At 36.9% G+C, this 22,316-nt stretch overlaps 2 protein-coding genes across 5 annotated transcripts in view; both read left to right on the plus strand.

Annotated features, from left to right (window-relative positions):
• Nucleotides 1–6,724, plus strand: part of prex1 (phosphatidylinositol-3,4,5-trisphosphate-dependent Rac exchange factor 1) — a 71,747-nt gene extending 65,023 nt beyond the window's left edge. The window contains exons 33-40 of the mRNA XM_084389176.1: nt 48–150; nt 1,276–1,419; nt 2,386–2,500; nt 2,643–2,703; nt 3,331–3,506; nt 3,799–3,901; nt 4,551–4,618; nt 4,756–6,724. Of these exons, the coding sequence (XP_084245302.1) occupies nt 48–150; nt 1,276–1,419; nt 2,386–2,500; nt 2,643–2,703; nt 3,331–3,506; nt 3,799–3,901; nt 4,551–4,618; nt 4,756–4,798 (813 nt within the window). The 3' untranslated portion in view covers nt 4,799–6,724. The remainder of the gene's footprint in view (nt 1–47; nt 151–1,275; nt 1,420–2,385; nt 2,501–2,642; nt 2,704–3,330; nt 3,507–3,798; nt 3,902–4,550; nt 4,619–4,755) is intronic.
• Nucleotides 6,725–8,155: 1,431 nt separating this feature from the next.
• kcnq2a (potassium voltage-gated channel, KQT-like subfamily, member 2a) overlaps nt 8,156–22,316 on the plus strand; it is a gene marked incomplete at its 3' end in the record, with an annotated part of 30,973 nt that continues 16,812 nt past the window's right edge. For 3 of the 4 annotated variants that reach the window (XM_084389308.1, XM_084389310.1, XM_084389311.1), the window contains exons 1-7: nt 8,183–8,532; nt 17,700–17,790; nt 18,749–18,875; nt 20,006–20,181; nt 21,367–21,495; nt 21,861–21,971; nt 22,064–22,159. In XM_084389308.1, the coding sequence (XP_084245434.1) occupies nt 8,246–8,532; nt 17,700–17,790; nt 18,749–18,875; nt 20,006–20,181; nt 21,367–21,495; nt 21,861–21,971; nt 22,064–22,159 (1,017 nt within the window). In that variant the 5' untranslated portion in view covers nt 8,183–8,245. Of the gene's footprint in view, nt 8,533–17,699; nt 17,791–18,748; nt 18,876–20,005; nt 20,182–21,366; nt 21,496–21,860; nt 21,972–22,063; nt 22,160–22,316 lie in introns of all 4 variants that reach the window. The other variant, XM_084389309.1, reaches the window with a different exon arrangement.

Below are 22,316 nucleotides of genomic sequence, written 5' to 3' on the forward strand. Positions count from 1 at the left end.
ATTAAGGACTTGATTATTTTGGGCTCACAAACTGTTTCCTTCAACAGAGAGAAGAGCGAATCATGCTGGAAGATACAAAAGCAGCACTACAGGATCTGGAGAAAGTCACCGTGCTGTTCCGCCTAATGGAGAACGAGTGCCTCGTCCCAAGTAGGACATCACATATAGTAACACAAAAATACAACTTCTGTATATATACAGTTTTAAAAGTAATGTGTGTGATTCTTTCACTTAGCCAACCTTAAAATGCGAATGCGACACCCAATAAGTACTGTGACGCTTTCAAAACATTGCACACATCCCGACACTGCAAAATTGGCTCAACAAGTGTTTTTATTTTTTTATTTTTAGTATAACTATATTTTTGCTTAGCCAGTGCCAGACAAAAGGAGTGTTTGCTGCCAGGCTTCCCCTTTAAATAATTTTAAATAACATAATAAATAACACCGTAATAATTTATTTAAATATTTTTATTTAATTTATTAATTATACAATTAGTTTTATATTTAATGTAATTTTGATATGAATAAATATTTTCTCACTGGGTACCAGCCAGTGTTATTTTAGTGTTATGTACTTTTATTGTTTTTATTAATATTTTGAATTAGCTTTTTCTTTTTTTATTTGAGTTGATTTTTAGTAAAATTTTATAGGAATGTTATGTATTTTTGACATTTTTATTTAGTTTGTTTTTATTTTTTATTAACTGTTTAGGTTTCATTTCTTTTTATATATCGGGCTGTGCGAACGTCCTGATGATGAAAATTACGTCACAAGGAAAGTGACGACCATCGCGGAATACGGACAGCCGAAGTATACTATGGGCTTTATAAAACAGCACCCCCTCCCCCTCCACACAAACATAAAGTACACACACCCTCCAGATGTCCTCTTCAGGAATGTCAGCACAGTTAGCCATGATAGGAGAGCAGCTTTATCTGCCGTCTTCTGTTTTGGTTTGAGCGAATCCGAGGGAGGATGTTCTGCTCAGTGGTTTGTTTCTGCCGCGAAGGTGTTTTATTTACAAGGTCATCTCTGTGTTGTACAAATGTGAACAGCTTGGCTTTTTTCCCCGTTTCACATCACACATCTATGAGATTTTTGCCTTTACTCATCCCATTACCATTACAACGTAATTAACCAGAATTTTCCCATTGTGAGGGAAAAGACTTGAAACTTTCTCAAACTAGTGTGAGGGAAAAGACTTGAAATTGCTTGGAATTTTAAATACTATCTCATTGTAGATCATGCTTTTTTTTTTTTTTTTTCACACAGACACACCTGTGCATTACCAGGTGGAAGGCAGTCGCCAGGCCATCAGGGTGACAATGTTCCTGGACAACTGTCATTTCAGTGAGCTGCCAACAAGACTGAAAAATGGAGGCTCTTTGAAGCTTCAATCAGTCCTCTTCACTAGAGGTGGGAGCAGACAAATGGAACTAGATAAAAGACTATTTTCATTCTAAATGGGTTTCATTTTGTAATTTACAGTTCCAAAACCTAGTGAGCTGCCTACAGAGGCTGTATTTTAAGGCGCCATTGGCTTTAGGTTGGCATTGTAATTATGTTACCTCTTTAGATACCAGGCATCATTGCATGTTTCTTTTCAGGAAACTCCTATCCCATCATTTATTATGAGAATAAATCAAAGCAAGAGAAATGTACATTATAAACCTTTAATTCATAATTTTAGTGTTATGTACAATGGTATTTTACTATCATTGATAAAGTATTATAGTTTTTATTAATAGTTAGAATTATTTTTTTGGGGGGGGGGGGGGTAAAGTTTTTGTAATTTTTATAAATATGTCTATATAGTTTTTACTAATTTAGTTTTAGTTCAAGTTATTTTAGAGCTTCAAGTTAAACTAAAATAAAATGATGCCTTAACTAGCTGAAATGTAATGTTTACTTTTATGTTTTATATTATTTCATTAACGGTCATTTTATTTCAAGTAACAAAAATAGTTTTAAGTTTTAGTTAACGATAATAACTCTGGTAATGACAACGAGTTAGCCTATTGTGCAGCATGCAGAAATACTCGAGTTATAAATAATTTAGTTTCCTGTGCAAAGTTTTATTTGTGTGGTGTACAAATGAGTAATGTTCCAAACTGAGGTTCGGATGCTGCTTTAAAAGGTTAGATGCATTTTAAGAAAATTTACCTTTAAGGGCAATCCTTGCTCAGATGTCCATGTCATAGCTGTTTGAGTGTTGGATATGCATCAGCCCAGAATCAGTCATGGTCATAATGTGCTCATTTAGAGCTAATGAAAGTCCTCTATTTTCTTAATGAGTCTTGGACTCCATCTAGAGGTATTTGGAGAGCATTACAGCACTGGGGAAAGCATGATGCTCATCTGCATTTTCTTCACCTTTTTTAGGGCTGGAGAAGCCAGAGGGTGTGTTGTCTCAGGATTTTGTTTCCATGGAAGAGTTTCAGCAGCGCACAAATGCTCTATCACTGGAGAAGGTCAAAAGTTATTACCGCAAACTCAGGTACAAACCCCCTTTAGTGGCATTTCACCATCATACCTCGCATATCTTAAAGTGTTAAACATCTTAAGTAAATAAATGTTTGACTGGCAAAAAAAGTGCTTTAAAGGTTATCATATGTGCTTATGCAATGTTTTTTTTTCAGGGCTTTTTATCTGGAGAAATCAAATTCAGACTCAAATTCCACTGCCATGAAAATAGACCAGGTTGGTTGAGAGATACTTGTACATTGCCGTTAAACAGTTTGGTCAGTAAATGTTTTTTTTAAAGGAATTTAGATTTTTCAGCACCAAGGATGCATTAAATTGATCGAAAGTTTGAATTTTTACAAAAGATTTTTGATTCAAACCAATGCTGTTCTTTTGAACTTTCTATTCATTAAAGAATCCTGCAAACTGTGTCATGGTTCCCACTGTTTTCAACATTTATAATAGTAATAAATGTTTCTTAAGCAGCAAATCAGCATATTCAAATTAATTCTGAAGGATCATGTGACACTGAAGACTAGAGTAATGATGCTGAAAATTCAGCTTTGTCAGCACAGGAATAAATTACATTTTATTCAAATATAAAACAGTTATTTTAAATCGTAATAACATTTCACAATATTCCTGCTTTTACTGTATTTTATATAAAATAAATGCATCCTTGGTGAGCATAAAGATCATACAGACCCCACACTTTTGTTTTTTGTGTATGTTAATGCACTGGAATTCCTGTTCAGACCAACAAGAATAGAATTAAAATGCAGAAAGCACTGCATATAAATGTGTTTTGATCAAAGCTGTTTAAAATCCGAAAGTTTAAATCAGTTTCACTTAATCTTTCTCCAGCTCCTGCGGCCACTGAACACGTTGGATGACCTCTGTCGGCTCATGCAGGCATATATGAATGTAAAAGCGGGCTCTGCGGGTCAGCCCTCTGGTGTCAGTGTTCTGCTGGTGTCCTCTGAGCTCTGCAACCGGCTGGGGGCCTGTCACATCGCCATGTGTGCTACTGGGATGCAGAGGTATCTCAGTCAAATCTTCATGTTTGCTCTAGATCTGATGATGAATGAAACCACAGATGGCAATAAGGTCAAATTGAGTGTTGGCTCAAAATGCGTCTCGTCTTTAATCCTCTTACTACTGAAGTGGAGCCACAGTCAAGTTTCTGCTATAAATATTTAGTATTTTATTTTGACTTCTTGCTCAAATGTGTGTCGAATCCAGGTGATTTGTATCCTAGGTTACCGCTACACTGAGGTAAATCTATAACTGATTGTCTAAACCACCTCTGACTAAGGTTTTTGTCCTGTGTAGATGTACTCTGAACGTGTCGTTGGAGCAGGCCATTACTCTAGCCAGAAACCACGGCCTCATGCCCCGCTGCCTAATGCAGACTATGGACATCATGCGTAAACAGGTACAATTTATGACACATAATTCAAACTGTTCACCTAATGCCAATAAAACTTAACTTGAAATAAAACTGCGAAATCCTGTGGTTGGTAGAAAATGCCGGTTTCGAAAATCGCTGGGACCATATAATCCTCACCAGCTGCCGAATATGCCACTCCAGACTAACTCTAACATGTTTTTGCTCCTCTTTGATGTCCCTTAATGAGTTCAGTAACTCTGAAGCATGTTATATTGGACAGTGATGGTTTTAACTGGTTTATAGTTTGATTCAAATTTGGTAATTCGGATTAAAACTGTAGGAGTTTGAAAAAAAAAGTGTTCAAAATGACAACGTTCCTTCCCTCTAATTATGAAAATGAAACATGAATCACTGAACTACACATTAAAGTTTCATATCCATTGCATACGGGCTGTTCTGTGGGCTGCCTACATAGCAGATACAATACATGCCTACACGCCTTCAGTGCTTGACCTCTGACTAACACATCAATAAAACTGCTTAGGCAAGTAGTCTAAAGGCTAAACAAGGTTTGCAATTAGACATTTGTGCAACAATAAACAGTAATACACACATTTACAAACAGTTCAGTGTGCTTTGGAATATGAAGGCTTGAGCTATTCTGACAGACAATAATGTTTCTCTTTATTCACAGGGCACCAGAGTGGAGATTTCAGCCAAAAATCTCAGAGTAATGGACCAGATGCCACTTTTTGCTCCCAGGTATTACTGACTCTTGCTATTTAAAGACATCGCTGACATTAAAAATTGAACATTATTCCTGCTACTGTAGGAATATTATTCCTGCTAAATTCCTGCTACTTCTACAGTAACTAAACCCTTTTTAATCCTCATCACAGGCTCTTCAGGTTGTGTTTACCCCCTTCTGATGGAGATCTTTGAACGAGGTGATGTCCGTCTCTCAGGCCTTCTAGATGCTGGGAGATATCAAAGACTGGCTTATCATTTTGAGACTATGCCTCAGTACATCTCAACTCCCGCCCCAGCCTCATCCAGAGAGGTCCGGATGAGGTCAACATGATGAGGAACGAGGAAAAATCTGGCCACCTTTATCTCCTGCTCTGGCAGCTGAGAAAATCGCTAATGCAAACGATGCTAATCTTGGCTAGCAGTGTCTGCCCACATTGCTACATTGTTTAGTCTCCTACTGGATCTGGGACTGGCATGTGAATGGCTAAATCTAGTCTGTATTATCTCTTCCTTCGCCGTTGACTGCAATCTTGGGTCAGAAAGTAGGGTGGTTTGGTCTGGATGGCGACGTTAAGTTCAGATACGTGGTGATTATGTGCAATTACTGTAGCTTAGCATGAGTGTGTCTGCACTGTGTCATGAGAGGTGGTGCCCTCAGAGAGCTGTCGCGTTTCTCTCACTTGTATCAGGTATTACGAAAGTACTGAAATCATTCCAGCCTACACGGACCAGTTTCATAATCTTAATTTTTATCCGTTGTCGTGTTTAAATGAGTTTGATTCTGTTTAACAACACAGTTTTATTGTGAAGTTCTATCAACAACGCATTTAAAGGAAAACAGGGAAACAGACGGAGGCTATCAGCTTCTCAAACAGTACAAAAACTTAGACCTGCATTCAAAATACAAGATTTTACTGTAATCAAAATGTTGATATTGAAGACTGAAACCGCTTATTGATCAACTTGGAGAAAAATGTACAATAATGTCTGCTCGTCCCTGGTGAATAGCACTTTTTTTTTAAAGCATGAATCAATGCTGTTACAGTGCGTGACTGTTCTGGGGAGCTGGAAAAGCACAATAAAAAAGCTTGTGTTCTTTAGTGTTTGTTAAACATAATGTACATTGTAAAAGAAACGCAAAGGGATCATTTGAAGAATGAATAGATATAGTAGGATTTATTGAAGTTTTGTATTTAGGTAAATATATATATGTATCAGAGGGATAAGCATATGCTCTTTGGGAACAGCAGTGCTATAATTTAAAGAGTATTAATAATTTTAAAACAAATATAATATTGTACATCTTTCATTTTGTATACTTAATGTATATTTGGATAGGAAACTTGATTGTGTTTTTACACAATGTGTTCAGTATTTAAATTTCTAACTGCAGCTGTGTGGTCAGTAACCGAGTAGGCCTGGATTAGTTTGGACTAGTTAAGCTAGTTTGTACGGTGTGTGACGGGCTTTTGTTACATGCAAAGTCTGTTTTTGGATATATATTGTTATATATGTTACATTCAGTAACCCTGACAGTTTGCATTATTTGCTCAAATTTGACAATTTTAAAGAAAGAAACAAAGATTTGAGTAAATAGTCACTTAAGTGTCAATAATGCAACAAAGCATCATCTAATAATCTTATTCAGGCGTTCATGTTTTTATTGTAGCTCATAGCACGTCACTGTATGTTACATGCATGGAAGTTAGATGTTGCAACTTAATACCATGTTGCAGTTTTACATGTATTGATGATAAAATATTTTAGAAAAATAATACTTGAATTTATGCTAATAATTTTTTTTTTCTTTTTTTCTCATATATATCCAAAATTGAAGGCTAGTGCTGGTAAAATGCACATTTATGATTAATTTGATTTTAACATTTTACTTGGTCCTCAAAGCAAACTGGAAACAAGTGTTTTTAATCCACAGAATCTGTGCAGTGTGTTTATTGTATGTTTTGAAAGTCCTCATTGTTGCTTGTTACAGTGCTTTATAATGTCCACATGAAACTTATCATTTCTGTATGATAAACCTAAATCTAGTAAAACCCAAAGACGTAGCATTAGCATTAGCATGTTCCTATCACTGTATTAAAATCTCAGGTTTCTGCACCATCTCGGTCCATTATTGTGCGATAGCTTCCCATTTCAAAAGTTGACAAGACTGCATAATTTAACATCACTAATCAGTCATCTGAAACATAGTATGCATGCATTGAAATGTTTTTTTTATATATACATATACTGCTGACCTGTTTTCAGTACCATTTTAAGTTTATATTGCCAATTTTTAACTTCTTGCCTCAATTTCAAGTGTACTTTTAGCTCAAAGAGCGGAAAAATATTCAATGGTGCTCGCAAATCAAGCCTTTCTTTTGGGGGCCTTAGTTTGTTAGTCTTTACCTCCTATTTTTCGATTGTTTTGTTTCATTTCAAAATCATTTTCTTAGTCTTACAGATTCTGATTGTTCCTATTAATAAGAGCAGTTTAATCAAAACCTCACTGGTGGAGTGAAGGAGTAGATCTAATCTGCATCTAAAATTATTTAACTTATTAATGTTTGACTGTGAAGTCTCTCTGCGTCCTCATGCTTTCCTGAACTGTGCATTATGGCTCTTACATTTTTCCTGCTGGTAATGTAAGCATTTATCCAGGTGTTTTTAACTCCATGTTGAATTAAAAGCATTGTATAAAGTTCTCCTTTCTGAGGTAATGTAATATTACCCATATATAGTATATATTTTGATCTTCAGTGAGTAGAATTGAGATAAAACTGAGGACCTTTGGTAAATCCAGGGGCCCAGCGCCTCAGAATTGTCTCGGATGTAAAATTGTCTTGTACCCCAAAGCTCAATGTGTCGCCCTCATTTGCGAATGCAGCCATGATAACATGATTTTATAGAAGCCTTCAGTCTGACTAGAGTAAACAATTAGACCTCTTAATGAAGTTCTGCTAGGTTTGTCTTTAAACTGTATTTAATGCATTGCTAATATCAAACAAAATAAAAGAGTATCTGTATATAAATGACTTCTGACCTGTCATTGTTAGAGATTACTACATGTAACAGCACAGAATAAGTTGCATAACTTATAGTGTGTATAAGTGGCTGACATCCTGAATCAATTCATGCATTTACAATTAAACCCCAACTTTTGATTGGTAAGGAGACCAATCAAAAGTTGGGGTTTAATTGAAAGTTTTAATTGACAATATTTTTTTATCCATTATGGTTGCTATACTGGCAATCACATCTGTGCGTGCAGTGGACATAAACCTTTTTAGAAGAGATTATCTTATAGTTTTGCTTCAGGTGATATACTTATCGTCTCCATTCCGCTATTGGAGGCTGCAAAGTTTTCTTTCCTTCCTTGAACGATTTAGCTTTCTAATTATTTACTACTTGAAACATTTTGTTACATCAGCCACTTAATCCCAAACCTGATTGCTGAAACATATACAAAGGCTCGTGCAAGAGCCGGAAGGCGTAAAGATAAAGGACTACCCATTGCAGTTTCGCCTTAGCGTTTCAATTGGCTTTTAGTACGAGACCACCGCACTACAGAACACACCCCGGTTCGGCAATGTCTGCCCACGACTACTTTATACACTCGTTTGGATCTGTCAGACTGTAAGGATGGGGAAAAAATCCGCCAACGGTGAAGTTTATCACCCTCCGTCAGGGGAGAAGAAACAGAAAGTCGGCTTTGTGGGACTGGAGCCCGGGGCTGCGGAGACGAGCCGAGACGGGGCACTTCTCATCGCCGGTTCCGAGAGCACAAAACGGGGCAGCATCCTGAGCAGACCGAGGTCCAGGGGGAGCATCACTCACAAAAGAAACGCGCGTTATCGCAGACTGCAAAATTTCCTTTACAATGCGCTGGAAAGACCCCGCGGCTGGGCGTTCATTTACCACGCTTATGTGTGAGTATGTGCTCCGTGCTTGTCTTTACTGCGTGGTGTGGGAATCACCCACCTTTCCGACAGATGCTGCTGTGCTGCACCGCCCAGAATGCTGAAAGTTTGAGACGTTGTCGGCCTCTGCCTGCCCGCAGCTTTTGTCGCAGAGCGTCAGTCAAACAGTGCGAAAAATGTGTAAAAGTTTTGTCTGTATAGCAAATGGCAAAGATTAATTCAGAATCAGCCCGCCAAATGCTTTTCACAGCTGTCGTATTTCATAACCTGGGACGTTGGAAAGTGTTCACAGACTATGATGTATTCTACTATAGACTCGGTTTCACTTCAGCACCGGTCAGCTCCTGTACCGCGTCAGTGCGCTCGTGTTTGCTCTACACAACACCGGCAACAAATTTGTGATGCATGCCAGGAGGGGGGGAACCGTGCCAGCGGATTAAACGGGGCCGTCGCTGGGGTGATCTGGAAAGTGAGGCGACACATTTTAAACCTCATTAGTCTGGCTTATGAATATTGATAAGGTGACGTATTCGCGTAAATGATTGGCTGAAAGGCATGAGCGAGCCCAAGACATATTAGAGAAGGTTGATTCGTTCTAGCGTTCAAGTAACGTTAGTTAGACAACCGAATAGAGGAAATAGACTCATACAGGAATAACGTTCTACCGGGACTTGCTTGAAAAGTTTAAGTTGGCCTACTTTTACCTTGCCTTGGCGTCTCAAACGTGGCGGCCATGGCGCCATAGGCCGTGAAAAATTGCACACACGTCAACTCAAAAGACGTCTGTGTCGAAATAAATCAGCATTAACAGACGCAAAAACGCGTGTTTGACGATGAGAAAAAAAAAAAATTCTCAGCTGTTTACATTAAAACCAGTTTTGTCGTCACTCTTTTGGGTCGTTTTTGTATAATGAATCGGTCACCGGGTAGGTCTGAATCGGTTCGCGATTCAGTCTGAATCATTCGAACAGCTCACTCACACACTGAATCGAGTAGTAGGCCTACACAGGACACAGATAACAAAAAGAGACCTGGAAGAAGTGGATATTTACCTAAAATCAATTGAAACGCATGCCGAAAAGCCTCTATCAATAAAAGCAGGCTTGCGTGGACAACAAGCAGGTAAATCCAAATGAGAATACACGACACGAAATTGCCAAGGACAATGACATTGTACACGTAGTGAGTGTAAGTTAGTATCCCCTGTGAATCCTCATGAGGCATTATTTTATTTTGCTCTGGGCTGTGTTGTATTTTCTCCTTCATTTTCCTGCTGAGCTAGTCAAAAATCCTCACGGATTATGAGCATCTCTTCTTATCGAGCCTTTTAGAAACACACAGAGCTTCCAGAGTGTTCCATTACCTCAAATATTTTGTGATCCATTGATCTCTTATGAAGATAATAAATCAATCTGTCATAATGCAGCATCATAACCATAGACTCTATCATGGATGCTGGGGCATGAGTTGAGTGGCTGTAAATGTCTTTGTCTGCTCTGCCGGTCATGCAACCCTCATAGAAGACTCCCAGTTCAGCCTGAGACATGAATGTGAGTTCTGAAGATACATTATTTATACAGTCACCACCATTATTTTACTCTGTCTAGTGCACACACACACACATACTGAGTGGAGTGCAGTGTGCTGACTTTGGCCTCTTACTTTAAGTGATTTTTTTCTCATTCGCAAGCATTAAATGCAGAGATAGCACTTTGCATGCTGATGCTGTACAGACTTAGCTAAGCCTTTATTTCTCAGGCTTAAGGAAAAGGGTACAAGGAGATACTTAGAAGTGGTGAATGCAAGTCAGAGTATTTGTTACAATAATTAGTGTGCTTATTGTATATGCAACTTCATTTAAATGATGATAGTCAGTTATGGCCAGCTAATGCAATCAGAAGGGTAAGAATAAAATATTCTAATATATAATATACTATATGCACTACCGTACAAACCTTTGGAGTTATTCAGATTTTTTATTAAAGAAATGGTTGCTTTTATTCAGCAAGGAGTAGGGCACATTAATTTGATGAAAAAGAAACAGTAGATGTTTCAAAATATATATTTTTTAAATAATTTAAAACTTTCTATTTATCAAAGAATTCAGAATTTTTTTAAATCAGTTTTCACAATTGTGACTGAATCCTGGAGTAAATTAATATTTGCCATCACATTAATAGATTACATTGTAAAATAATTGTAAAATATACTAAAATAGAAAACAGTTTTTACTATGTATTTGGTCAGCCTTGGTGAGCATAGAATAAATCGCAATTAGCTTTGTGATTTGTTACTTTTGAAATGAAACAAAGTCTCAGCTTCCAAATCATGTAATTTATATTACGAAATTCAAACAATAAATACCGTTTTGGTGCTCTTTATGTAACATGATGGAATGCTATGATGGATAGCGCATCAGTTCAAGCGGCAGCAACGAGCACATGTGAATTGATAATCTCTTCCACTTTACTACTAGTTATAACACAAAATAAACATAAATGAATATCCAAAGGTATGTTGAAAGAAATCCGTATCAGGTCTTATGTAATCGCTCAATCATTGTTTCAACTTCAGAAAGACGTCAATGAAACCAATAGGCCTATTTCACAGTAATGTTACATTTACTGTACCTCAGAAAAGCCATTCAATGTCCATATATTAGTCAGCAAGAAAAATTAACTATATAGAGGAATTTGATAATATATCTGTACTATATTGCATATTAACCTGTTAAAATGCCACCATTTAAATGTTTATTAAAAAAAAAAACGAGTAGAAACATAATTATTATGCCATTAAAATGTTATTGTAACATTATTATTAAACTTCCTTATGTATAATTTAAATGTAAGTAGTCTATACAAATCAGTTAATTTGAACCTTTAAATTATAGTAAGTATAGTACAAACTGGGGTTCCCTGTGTAGTTGACAGCATTAGTTGCCATATGCTATACTGATACATACCCCGGATTAATTGATATCGAATCTAATTGAATCAAAATCAGAATCGAATCAAATCGCAAGTTTGTGAATCCAAATCCAAATCAGGCAATTTGTCAATACCCAGCCCTAGATGTGAGAAATTCTGCTCTATTCACCCTTTAATGTCACCTTATAATAATTTTATGCAGTCTGCATGGTTCAGTCTGGGTTTGGGAGTCTGGGTTTGAGAGCATTGTGCTAAAGTGGTGAATAAGTTAAATCAATGACTCTATTACCTTATTCACTGCTGACTCAAACCATGTGTCCTTGCTGTCTCTCTATTCGACTCCGCCTTACAATTTCCAGATTAGTCTCTGGCTGTTGCCAATATCAAGAGCAATGACCTGTCTGACAAAGTCAAAAGGATTTGTTTTACTGTTTATGTAACTGATCATTATAGGTTCCTTGCGTATCATGCTCAAAGATTCAGCAGTTACAAACAGCGTGTGCCATAATGCTGTATTGTTGCTGAGGTAATTTCAGTATTATAAATCTTATGTTTGATGCGGGTGGTCAGTCTGTCCAACAGAGTTATTAAAACTCGAATTAGTTCTTCCTAGTTCGCACTTTTAAAACAAAATGTTCTTGCAACATTTACAAAGCCCCTCACCTGAAGGCAGTACATTTAGATCTTAGAGATTTGCAAATGTAAAGATCGCTAATTCGCATATGTCAGTAAGCCATCAGCATCAGTGAAGGACAAATAGGAACTTTCATTCAGCTGCTCCTAAAAAAACACATTTTGTTAATGTGATTTCTGGGCAAGTTCATATTAAAATGCCTCCTTTATCCTCTGGAGCCCCTTATAAAGTCCAAACTGTCCGAGAGCAGGAAGGCAGGAGGAAGGTTTCTTATAATGTGACATGTTTCTGATATCACTGTTTCTGTACGACTCAGCATTGCATGCTTAAAGATTAGATTTCCTTTGAAGACTCATTTGAGCTGACTTCCTGACCATTGACTTTCTAATCCTCTGTTTCCCACCTTTATTAATGCAGCCTTCATTTATTCACTTTTGGCCTCATTCCCTTTAGGACCAGTCTGTTTTACTGATCTCCTTCTGTTTGATTGTTCCAAATTAGCAGATTAATTTCTATTATGGCATTTAATTTTAATACCAGGGTCGAGAAGCAGCCTAGGAGAGGATGTCTTTTATATCTGACACATCTACAATCATTCAACAGCAACTCACAAAATATGTATCTTATAGAGAAACAGTGTGGTCAGCTGCACTCTACAAAAGTTCCTCTGTTTGAAATATTGATATATTGTATATAGCATACTGGTACACTTTCTTTATATTCCTGTTTGCAAATGAAGAGGTCTGGAACCTGATATACTGAAAGTAAATAGCATACTGATACACTTTCTTTATAGTCCTGTTTGCTAATGAAGAGGTCTGGAACCATGCCTAATTTATTACGCTCACAGGGCTTTAGTCGAAAATTTAAAATGCAAATGTATCCAATTTCAGGGCCAACGACTGTCTGTCTCGTAAAGTGAAACTCTCCACTGAAATGAAAAAGAAGCTTTGTTAAAAGATGTTTTGAACCAAATGTCACATAAATCGACCAGAAATTAAAGATTTTTTGATGTTTGTGACAGAAGTCTCTTATGCTCATCTGCATTTATTTGATCAAAATACATGAAACCTGTAATATTGTGAAATATTATTACAGTTTCAAATAACAGTTTTAAATTTCAACATAATTTAAAATGTAATTTATTCCTGTGATGGCAAATGAGTTTACTCCAGTCTTCATTGTCTTCAGAAATCATTCTAATATGCTGATTTGATACTCAAGAAACATTTATTATTATTATTATTATCAGTATTGAAAACAGTTACTGCTTAATAGTTTTGTGGAAATCAATTTTTGATATATTTTTAATGCATTCTTGCTGAAAAAAAGATCAGTTTCTTAAAAAAAAAAAACCCAAAAACATACTGACCCAAGACTTTCAATCTTACCGACCAAGAAGGATAGTATTTGAATTTACTGCAAGTACCATTCTTTGAGTTATATTTTGTCTCAAAATATATAGCCAGTTTCAGGGATTCGCAGTTGCCACTTCTGCAGTATTTTAAAAATGACTGTTTCAAAATGATCTCATAATAAATCTGTTGGGATTGCATATGATGAGAGCTCATGATTCAGGAAGCTTCTGCTGTGCATTGCAGAAACAGGGTTTAGGAAAGTGGACTGTGGTGGTTTTAGTTGCTATTTAAAGGGTTAGTTCACCCAAAAATGAAAATTATGTCAGTAATTACTCACCCTCATGTTGGACCCTCATCTTCAGAACACAAATTAAGATATTTTTGATTAAATCTGAGAGCTGTCTCACTCCTCCATAGGCTTCTAAGACACTATAACTTGCTGGCCCAGAAAATGTATTAAAGAGGTCGTTAATATAGTCCAAGTGACTACAGTGGCTCAATCTTAAGTTTATAAAGCGACGAGAATACTTTTTGTGTGCAAAAAACAAACAAAAATAATGACTTTATTCCACTTTTCATTTCCTTCTCTCTGGGCCTTGAGTATTTTCACGTAGTAAATCTGCGCAGCGCGTCTGTGTTGTACACACGTAGGCTCACTATTGGCCGACGCTGGTCATGTGTGTGGTGCGTGTGACGTGCAACACAGACGCGCTGCGCAACATGAGAGTGAGTAATTACTGACAGAATTTTCATTTTTGGGTGAACTAACCCTTTAATTTTTGGGAGAAAATACAATCAAAAGGGGACCTTTAGACCCGTTGTCACCCTCACCACTGACTTCTTCAGTTCAGGTGCATCTGGATTTGCTTTTTCCTATTTTTTGAATACATTGCACCAGTCATTCAAGTGCTTTCATTGATTGTGTGATGCTTGAGATTCTCTGACATTTAACTTTATCACCATAGACTATAAAAAAATATGGACGTAGTGTCCGTGATGTCATCTGTAGGTTTCTGAAGAGCATTTATGTAGCCCAAAGTGGGCGGAGCCGGCCGTCTCCATCTTGGCAGCGTGTCACTGCACGTCACTCCCGGATAAACGAAAATGGGCTAAAAGGCGGGATTATCTGAGGTGACGTGACGGCTAACAGACAAGCAGACAAACGGCTAGTAGTGACAGCAGCGGCAATCCACCTGTCTCTCAAGTGGCCACGCCCTTAATTATGCAGAACTTTAAGACTTAATATAATTTAAACGGATGAGTTATAAAAAAATGAACCCCCCTCACAGTTGTAATGAAGGGCAAAATTAGCTAAATAGACCAAAACCACTTTTTGTACCAGGCTGTAAAAAAAATATTCTGCTGTAAAGTTACATTTTAACTGGGCGATATATAGGATTGACTCTCTTTTGGAGCTTATCTCTAGTGGCCAGTCGATGAATTGCAGTTTAAGTCACTTCCGTGTTGGATTCAAGAGAGAGACCTGGGGCCTGTTTCAATAAGGAGGTTCAAACAACTCTGAGTTAAAACTTGAACTCTGAGTTGACTTACCCTGAGATGGGAAACTCTGAGTTTTCGGTTACAGAACAGCTGAAATGAGTTAGTTCAATCAACTCTGAGTTGACTGACAATGCCTGCTTCCCAATGTGCATACTATCCATCCTAAATGGTATGTGACATTAGTAATTGTCAATACTATTTAGGGCAGATAGGGTGGATAGTATGCACATTGGGACGCAGGGTCTGAGTTAAGCACGTGCACCACAACTATAAAAAGCCATTATCAATGGAGTGCAGATATTATGAGTCACCATGGCAACAGCGCCAGACAAAAAGAGGTCTGCATATTTCTTCTTTTTAAATAAAAAGCAGCGAAGGACAGAGAGTTAGCTTGAAAGAAAATAGTTGCTCGAGTCAATGCGTAAGTTTTAATTAGGCCTACTGTTATACAGTTGGGTGTAATTAATTACCAAGTAATCTAAATACTGTAATTTAATTAAAGGGATTACTCTTAATTCTTCTGTGATTTAAAGTAAAATCTGATTTAATTGCATTAAATACTGCATAGACTATAGAACAATTCTGTGTATTTAACATGCATTTTTAAAAGGTATATTTTTAATGTAACCTTCTCCCTCTACACACTTTGGTCAATTCAAGAATAATTCATGCAATTGTAATATTGTTTATTTGAAAGCATTAAAAGGGCAGTTTCTTGTCTCTCCTTGTATTGTTCAAGTGGTTGAGGTTGATATGGGATTTGGTAATTAGTAATAAGTAGACCAATACTTTCTAAAGATAGTCATTATTACATTAATCTAATTACACTGTTGAAGATGTCATTTGTAGCTAGTAATTAATAACTATTTTAGAGTAACTTACCCAACTGTTATAATATCAGAGGTGAAACTGAAAGAACAGTAGCCTATGTTATTCAACCTAATTTAAATTTTCATGTAGGTGCAATCCTGCAGGCATTAAAAGAACATGGCAGCAGCTGAAAATTAAATATAAAACCAAATTCAATCAAGTAAGGCTTGAGCATATCATGGGTGTAGGCTACCTGACTTTACAAACATTTGACATATTAAATAACTAAATAGCATCCAGTTTCTAGCAGTGCAGCAGCATTTGTGGCTGAGGGAATTCCTGGAGGGACTTCATCAGAGCCAGTCACTACCAAAGATCCAAGGGACTTCATAAAATGTAAGAGGTTTACATATGTGTTATTTTTTATATAGGCTATTTTTTATATTTCCATTTATTTTACTTTGGGTTGGGTTTTTTGTTGGTCCCAACACATTCTGATGGTAATATCTGTCTTTTGGAGCCTCCTATCCCAACAGAACCCCAGGCAGTTGTAAGTCGCCTACTCAATACACCAGAAATTTGACAAATAGTGTTATAAAGTGTACTCGGCCAAATGCTCATCTTCACAAGACGATGGGGATATAGCGTTTCTGCTGCCACAGAGAGGCCTACAGAGGTAATGTTAATATTATGTGTCTACACATCAAACAATCTACACATTCAGATTTTTTCACATTTTTATGTGGAGTAGCCTATAGAATCTAAGTTTAAATCTAAGTATAAACGGGTATTCTTATCTCTCCCCCAGAGTGTGGAAGAACAGCAGGAGGACGGTCCATCAACTTCTGTTGTACAGATGAACACAGTTCAGTGATTTTCAGTAAATGCCACAGTTTAATTCTGTAGAATTTGTTTAGAACTACATTATGTAACTCTAATCTACTACTGTATTTTCAGTTGCCAGTTAAAGAGTTATATAGACTTCATCTTATTAAAAAAATAGAAAAAAACCAACAGTAAAAATTGCTATATTTTATTTATTAATAAAAGATTAATTTTATTAATAAAAATGTACTGAAAGAATGAATGAGGTGTTTAAACACCACTTCCTCTTTAAAAAAAGGGGAGGAGACCGAAAGAAACTCTGGGTTTACCGAAGAAAACCTGCTCCCGACCAGGTTAGGTTCACAGAGTAAGTTACCATGGTAACTGACTCTGAGTATAAGTTACTTCTCTTTCAGAAACGGGCTTGACTTACTCTGCTTTCTCGGGTTTAACATACCTCCAATTCTGAAACAGAAAACCCAGAGTTTCCCTCATTTCAGGGTTAACATACTCAGAGTTTTCACTTAACCTCCTTTCTGAAACAGGCCCCTGAAGGTTGCCGCTTGTTTATCTCACAACTCACTGTTTGTTGTTGTTTTTGAAGTCTCCAGGTACCTATGGACGTCAGTTCAGTGTATTGTCTATTTCAGGCACCCCCAAAGGTTTATGTCAAAGTTTTTATCTGTCCTTTTTTTTTTCTCTCACTGTATGTGGGTGTGATTCCCAGTGAGGTTTTATGCTAATGAGACTTTCAGCTATTTTAGTCTCATTTCACTTCACTCCCTTTCTCTCGCTCTCTTCTGGGATTTATCTCTGAGTTTAACTACAGGGTGTCAGGAACTCTCCAAGGATTCTTGCCTCTCTCAAGCCAGTACTTTTCCTCATAGATCACACAACCAATGATAGGCCCAACAAGATGGCCCAATTCCAATTAAGTGTGTATCAGAATATGTATCTACTGCTTTGTCCAAAACAAATGGTCAGTGAATAACTTTTAAAAATGAAACCTGTCATGATAGTTGGAGCTTATTCATAAACTTTGATATCTCATGTGAAAGTAACTCCCAGCATTCCATTAAATCATTGGTATGATTTACCACTGTCCTGTCTGTCTTGCAGGTTTCTGCTGGTGTTTTCCTGCCTGGTTCTGTCAGTGTTCGCCACGATCAAAGAACACAAGAAAAGCTCTGAGAGTGCCTTGTACATCCTGGTTTGTATCTGTTATTCTTTCAACGTGATTTACAGGAGCTGATTCATGGTAGTGAGGCTCTCAGGTTTTTATGTCAAACACTTCAGACTTGTGTGTGCATGTTGTAGATACTGTAGATGTCAGTAGATCTTGTTCCACATTTTGACAGAATGTGACAAGTAGGACGTTATCCAGTGCTGATGTGGATTGCTGTGAACATGACACTTTATGGATCTGTTTGTGTCAGTGTAACATTAGCCATCAAGCACGCACATAGTGCTCTTTTAACATAAAGAAGCTTAGACATTGCTTTTATGTGTGTATTTTTGATGCATAACTATTGTACATAATAATAAGTATCATTGCTACTTGTTGACGTTTTGTGACATGCATCTCATTTGTTAGTGAGGATGTTTTTTAAATTATATTATATTATATTATAGTCGTGGCCTAATGGTTAGCGAGTCAGACTGCTAACCCACATAAGGCAATAATACATATGTGACCCTGGACTACAAAACCAGTCACATGGGTACATTTTTTGACATTGAGATTTATACATCATCTGAAACCTGAATAAATAAGCTTTTCATTGATGTATGGTTTGTTAGGATAGGACCATATTTGGTCGAGATACAACTATTTGAACATCTGGAATCTGAGGGAGCAAAAAAATCGAAACATTGAGAAAATCGCCTTTAAAGTTGTCCATTTGTGTTGGCGATTGTGCTGCATTCACTCACAAAAATAAATGTTTTATGTATTTACGGTAGGAAATTTACAAAATATCTTCATGGACCATGATCTTTACTTAATATCCTAATGATTTTTGGCATAAAAGAAAAATCGATCATTTTGACCCATACAATGTATTGTTGGCTTTTGCCACAAATATACCCGTGCGACATGTGACTGGTTTTGTGATCCAGGGTCACATATGTCAACTAGTGGATAAAGTTTTTGCTGTCTGACTGTCTAGGAAATCGTGACAATCGTGGTGTTTGGCGTGGAATATATTGTGCGTATCTGGGCAGCCGGGTGTTGCTGTCGCTACAGAGGATGGAGAGGAAGGCTGAGATTTGCACGCAAACCCTTCTGCATCATCGGTTAGAAAATCATCTTCCGGTTTTTTTCTGTTCTGATTTTCTTCTCTAATGCATGTTTTCCTTTCTCTCTCTCTCTCTCTCTCTCTAAATCTCTCAATCTCTCGCCATTCTTTCTGCTCAAGAGACAATAAAATCTGCTTTGCCAACTTCTTCTGGGGCAGTAAATGAGCAAAGGGGTTGGCACTCTCCGAATCACGACACTCGATACGCTGGATGCCAGTGCTGCAGCTGAATAATGTGAACTCCATTAGTGCATTTGAAAGAATACATTATGCCAGTAAATATGAGACTGATCCTAGTCACATTACTAGAATAATTCACCTCAAATGACAATTCTTTCAGCATTTAATCACCCTGGTGTCAAACACAAATAGATAACATTCTTCAACATTTCTCTTTTGTTCTATTCAAAAAAGAAAGTTTTGAGAGTGAGTAAATGTTGACAGAATTCTTTTTGGGTGAACTTTGCCTTTAAGAATCAGTTTGATTGGAAAGCCCATATAATGAATATCTATTTTCACAGCATCTCCGTTGAAAGACAAAACCCAATTGTATTGTCGTCATCCTTGAGAGCAGTGTTGGGCAGAGTTAATTACTAATTTTCCCTTGAAAAGTAAAGTAAGGGATTACTCTTCATTTTTGTAATTTAATTAAGTTACTTCTGATGTAATTGCATTAAATAGACTATAGAACATTTCTATTTAAAACAAAAGTGGATTTTAACATCAAAATGTAACGTCTAATGTTAAACTGTTTTTTTTTAATGTAACCATTTCCCTTTAAATACTATGGTCAGTTCAAGAACTATTTATGCAATTTTATCTTATGTATTTGAAAGAATAAAAGAGCAGTTTCATGTCTATCCTTGTGTTGTTGAAAGTAATTAGTAATAAGTAATGCAATACTTTTTAGAGAGAGTAATTACAGTAATGTTATTACACCGTTGAAGATGTAATTACTAGCTAGTGATTAATTACTTTTTAGAGTAACACTGTAACCCAACACTGCTTGAGAGCATTATATGAAGGATAAGAAAGAAGGAAGATAAAACAAAAACAAAAAAACATTTCCTTTCTAATGTGTTAAAGAGGGGTTTCATCTGCTAACTAATGGACACTGTTGTTCTGCAGATATCATGGTGCTTTTTGCCTCGGTGTCTGTGCTGGCCGCTGGCTCGCAGGGGAATGTTTTTGCCACCTCCGCCATTCGGAGTCTGAGGTTTCTTCAGATCCTTCGAATGCTGCGTATGGACCGCCGCGGTGGCACATGGAAGCTCCTGGGATCTGTGGTGTACGCACACAGCAAGGTGATCAGTGACAGGCTTATTTTCTTACAAAACAATACAATACATTTTTCTGTTAAACACCAGCACATTTGTAACACTCATGTATTGAGTGTGTGTAAATATACATATGTATTGACAAATGCTTCAAGTGTGTTGCTTACATATAAAATTGTACTCTATTGAACGCTAAAGTTCACGTTAAGTAGGTTTCTGAGTGAGCATATTTCCACCAGTCTGCCATTTTAGTCAGTGGGCAGCAAATTCATTATTATTCATTAGTTTCTATTACTGGAAAAACTATCACTCCATTTAGTCTGCAGCTATTAAAACTATTCAGTGGCCTTAAGCACCCCGTGAAATGGTTTTAAAATAAATGTCTTTCCTGTATTGAGAGATTGGCTTTTGAATAGGAAATTGGGACAGGACATATTTAAATTAGTCGGTTGCACTTTATTTTACGTGTACTTACAGTGTACTTTCCTAAGAAAGTACTGGGTAATATAAGATAACTACATAGGTTAAGGTTAGGTTTAGGTGTAGGTTTAGTGTTAGTACCTAGTTATTACACAGTTATTGTAATAACTATAATTAGTATGTACATGGGGAACAGGACTGTAAAATGAAGTGCTACCAAATCGTCTTTTAGTTTACATCATAACCATGGCTGCTACTTGCTATCGATGGTCTGTGAGTGATTGTATTGTGTCACAGTGGACGTTGTCATTCTAGAGAGCATTTTATTTAGCAGACAATTAGAATAATGCCCCTGAAAACTGATAAGAAGTGAAAGATCATGTATTAATATTAGCTATGATTTATTATTATTAAAAGCACTTGTTACAAAATGAATATTTTAGACTGATCAGCATATTAGAATGATTTCTGAAGAATCATGTGACACTGAACTGGAGTAATGATGCTGAAAATTCAGCTTTAACATCACAGAAATAAATTACATTTTAAATTATATACTAGATATTTAATTTTTTCAATGTATTTTTGATCAAATAAATGCAGCGTTGCTGAGCACAAGTGACTTCTATCAGAAACATTTAAAAAATCTCACCGACCATGTAAATGTGTACATGGACTAAAAGGCATACAATATGTTTATAATCTTTAATGGCATTGCATCCAGTTTTATTTTTGTTTAGGAGTGTATCACATGTTCTTAATTTTCATAACATTTTCAATCCCTAAATGTAGGAACTCATTACGGCGTGGTATATTGGATTCCTTTGTCTCATCCTGGCATCTTTCTTGGTGTACTCAGTGGAGAAGGATGACAATGCAGAGATGTTCGAGACCTACGCAGACGCCCTCTGGTGGGGACTGGTATGTGCAACAGCTTCATCCAAGCCCACAGTGGCCTGCTGACTCAATCTAATCAGACAAAAAGACATAAGACACACTGAAACAAGATGCTGTTCAAAGATCCATTTCACAAATGGACTAATGCCATAAAACAACTCCTCTTCGGCTCCTTTGGTAGATCATTTAACTCCAGAGTGAGTAATTGTAGACATTGTAGATATAGATATTCCTCTATAAACTGGTCTCAAGGACACAACAGGATCTCAACCTGGGATTGAACCTATAACTATGCATGACCATCCTAGCATTACTAGGTTGTATTCTTAGTTATAGACTCTGTAGTAAAAATGCTGCTTTTTATAAAAAAAATAATTTCTATTCTTTAGATAACTCTTACAACTATCGGCTACGGGGACAAGTTTCCTATAACATGGAATGGACGTCTGATTGCTGCCACCTTCAGTCTGATCGGTGTAGCTTTTTTCGCTCTTCCTGCTGTGAGTTAAAACTGAAATGACATGTTGAACCTCTCCAGTGCCTGGTTTGAGGTATTGCTCACAGATTTTCTGTACGCTTTTCTCTTTTGCAGGGTATCCTGGGCTCAGGTTTTGCTCTGAAGGTTCAAGAGCAGCACAGGCAGAAACATTTTGAGAAGCGTCGTAACCCTGCCGCACGTCTTATCCAGGTCAGACCCATAACTCTACTGTAATTCTCACCAGACACATTTTGAGGAAATCAACATTTATAGGCTTGCCTGATGTCTGTAAATGTGCTTACTAATAACTATCAGTGTAAATCATATTTAGTTTGTTAACTTTGCTGTTAAAACTGATAAATTGAGG

Source organism: Rutilus rutilus (assembly GCF_951802725.1).
Source record: "Rutilus rutilus genome assembly, chromosome: 19".
NCBI lineage: Eukaryota > Metazoa > Chordata > Actinopteri > Cypriniformes > Leuciscidae > Rutilus > Rutilus rutilus.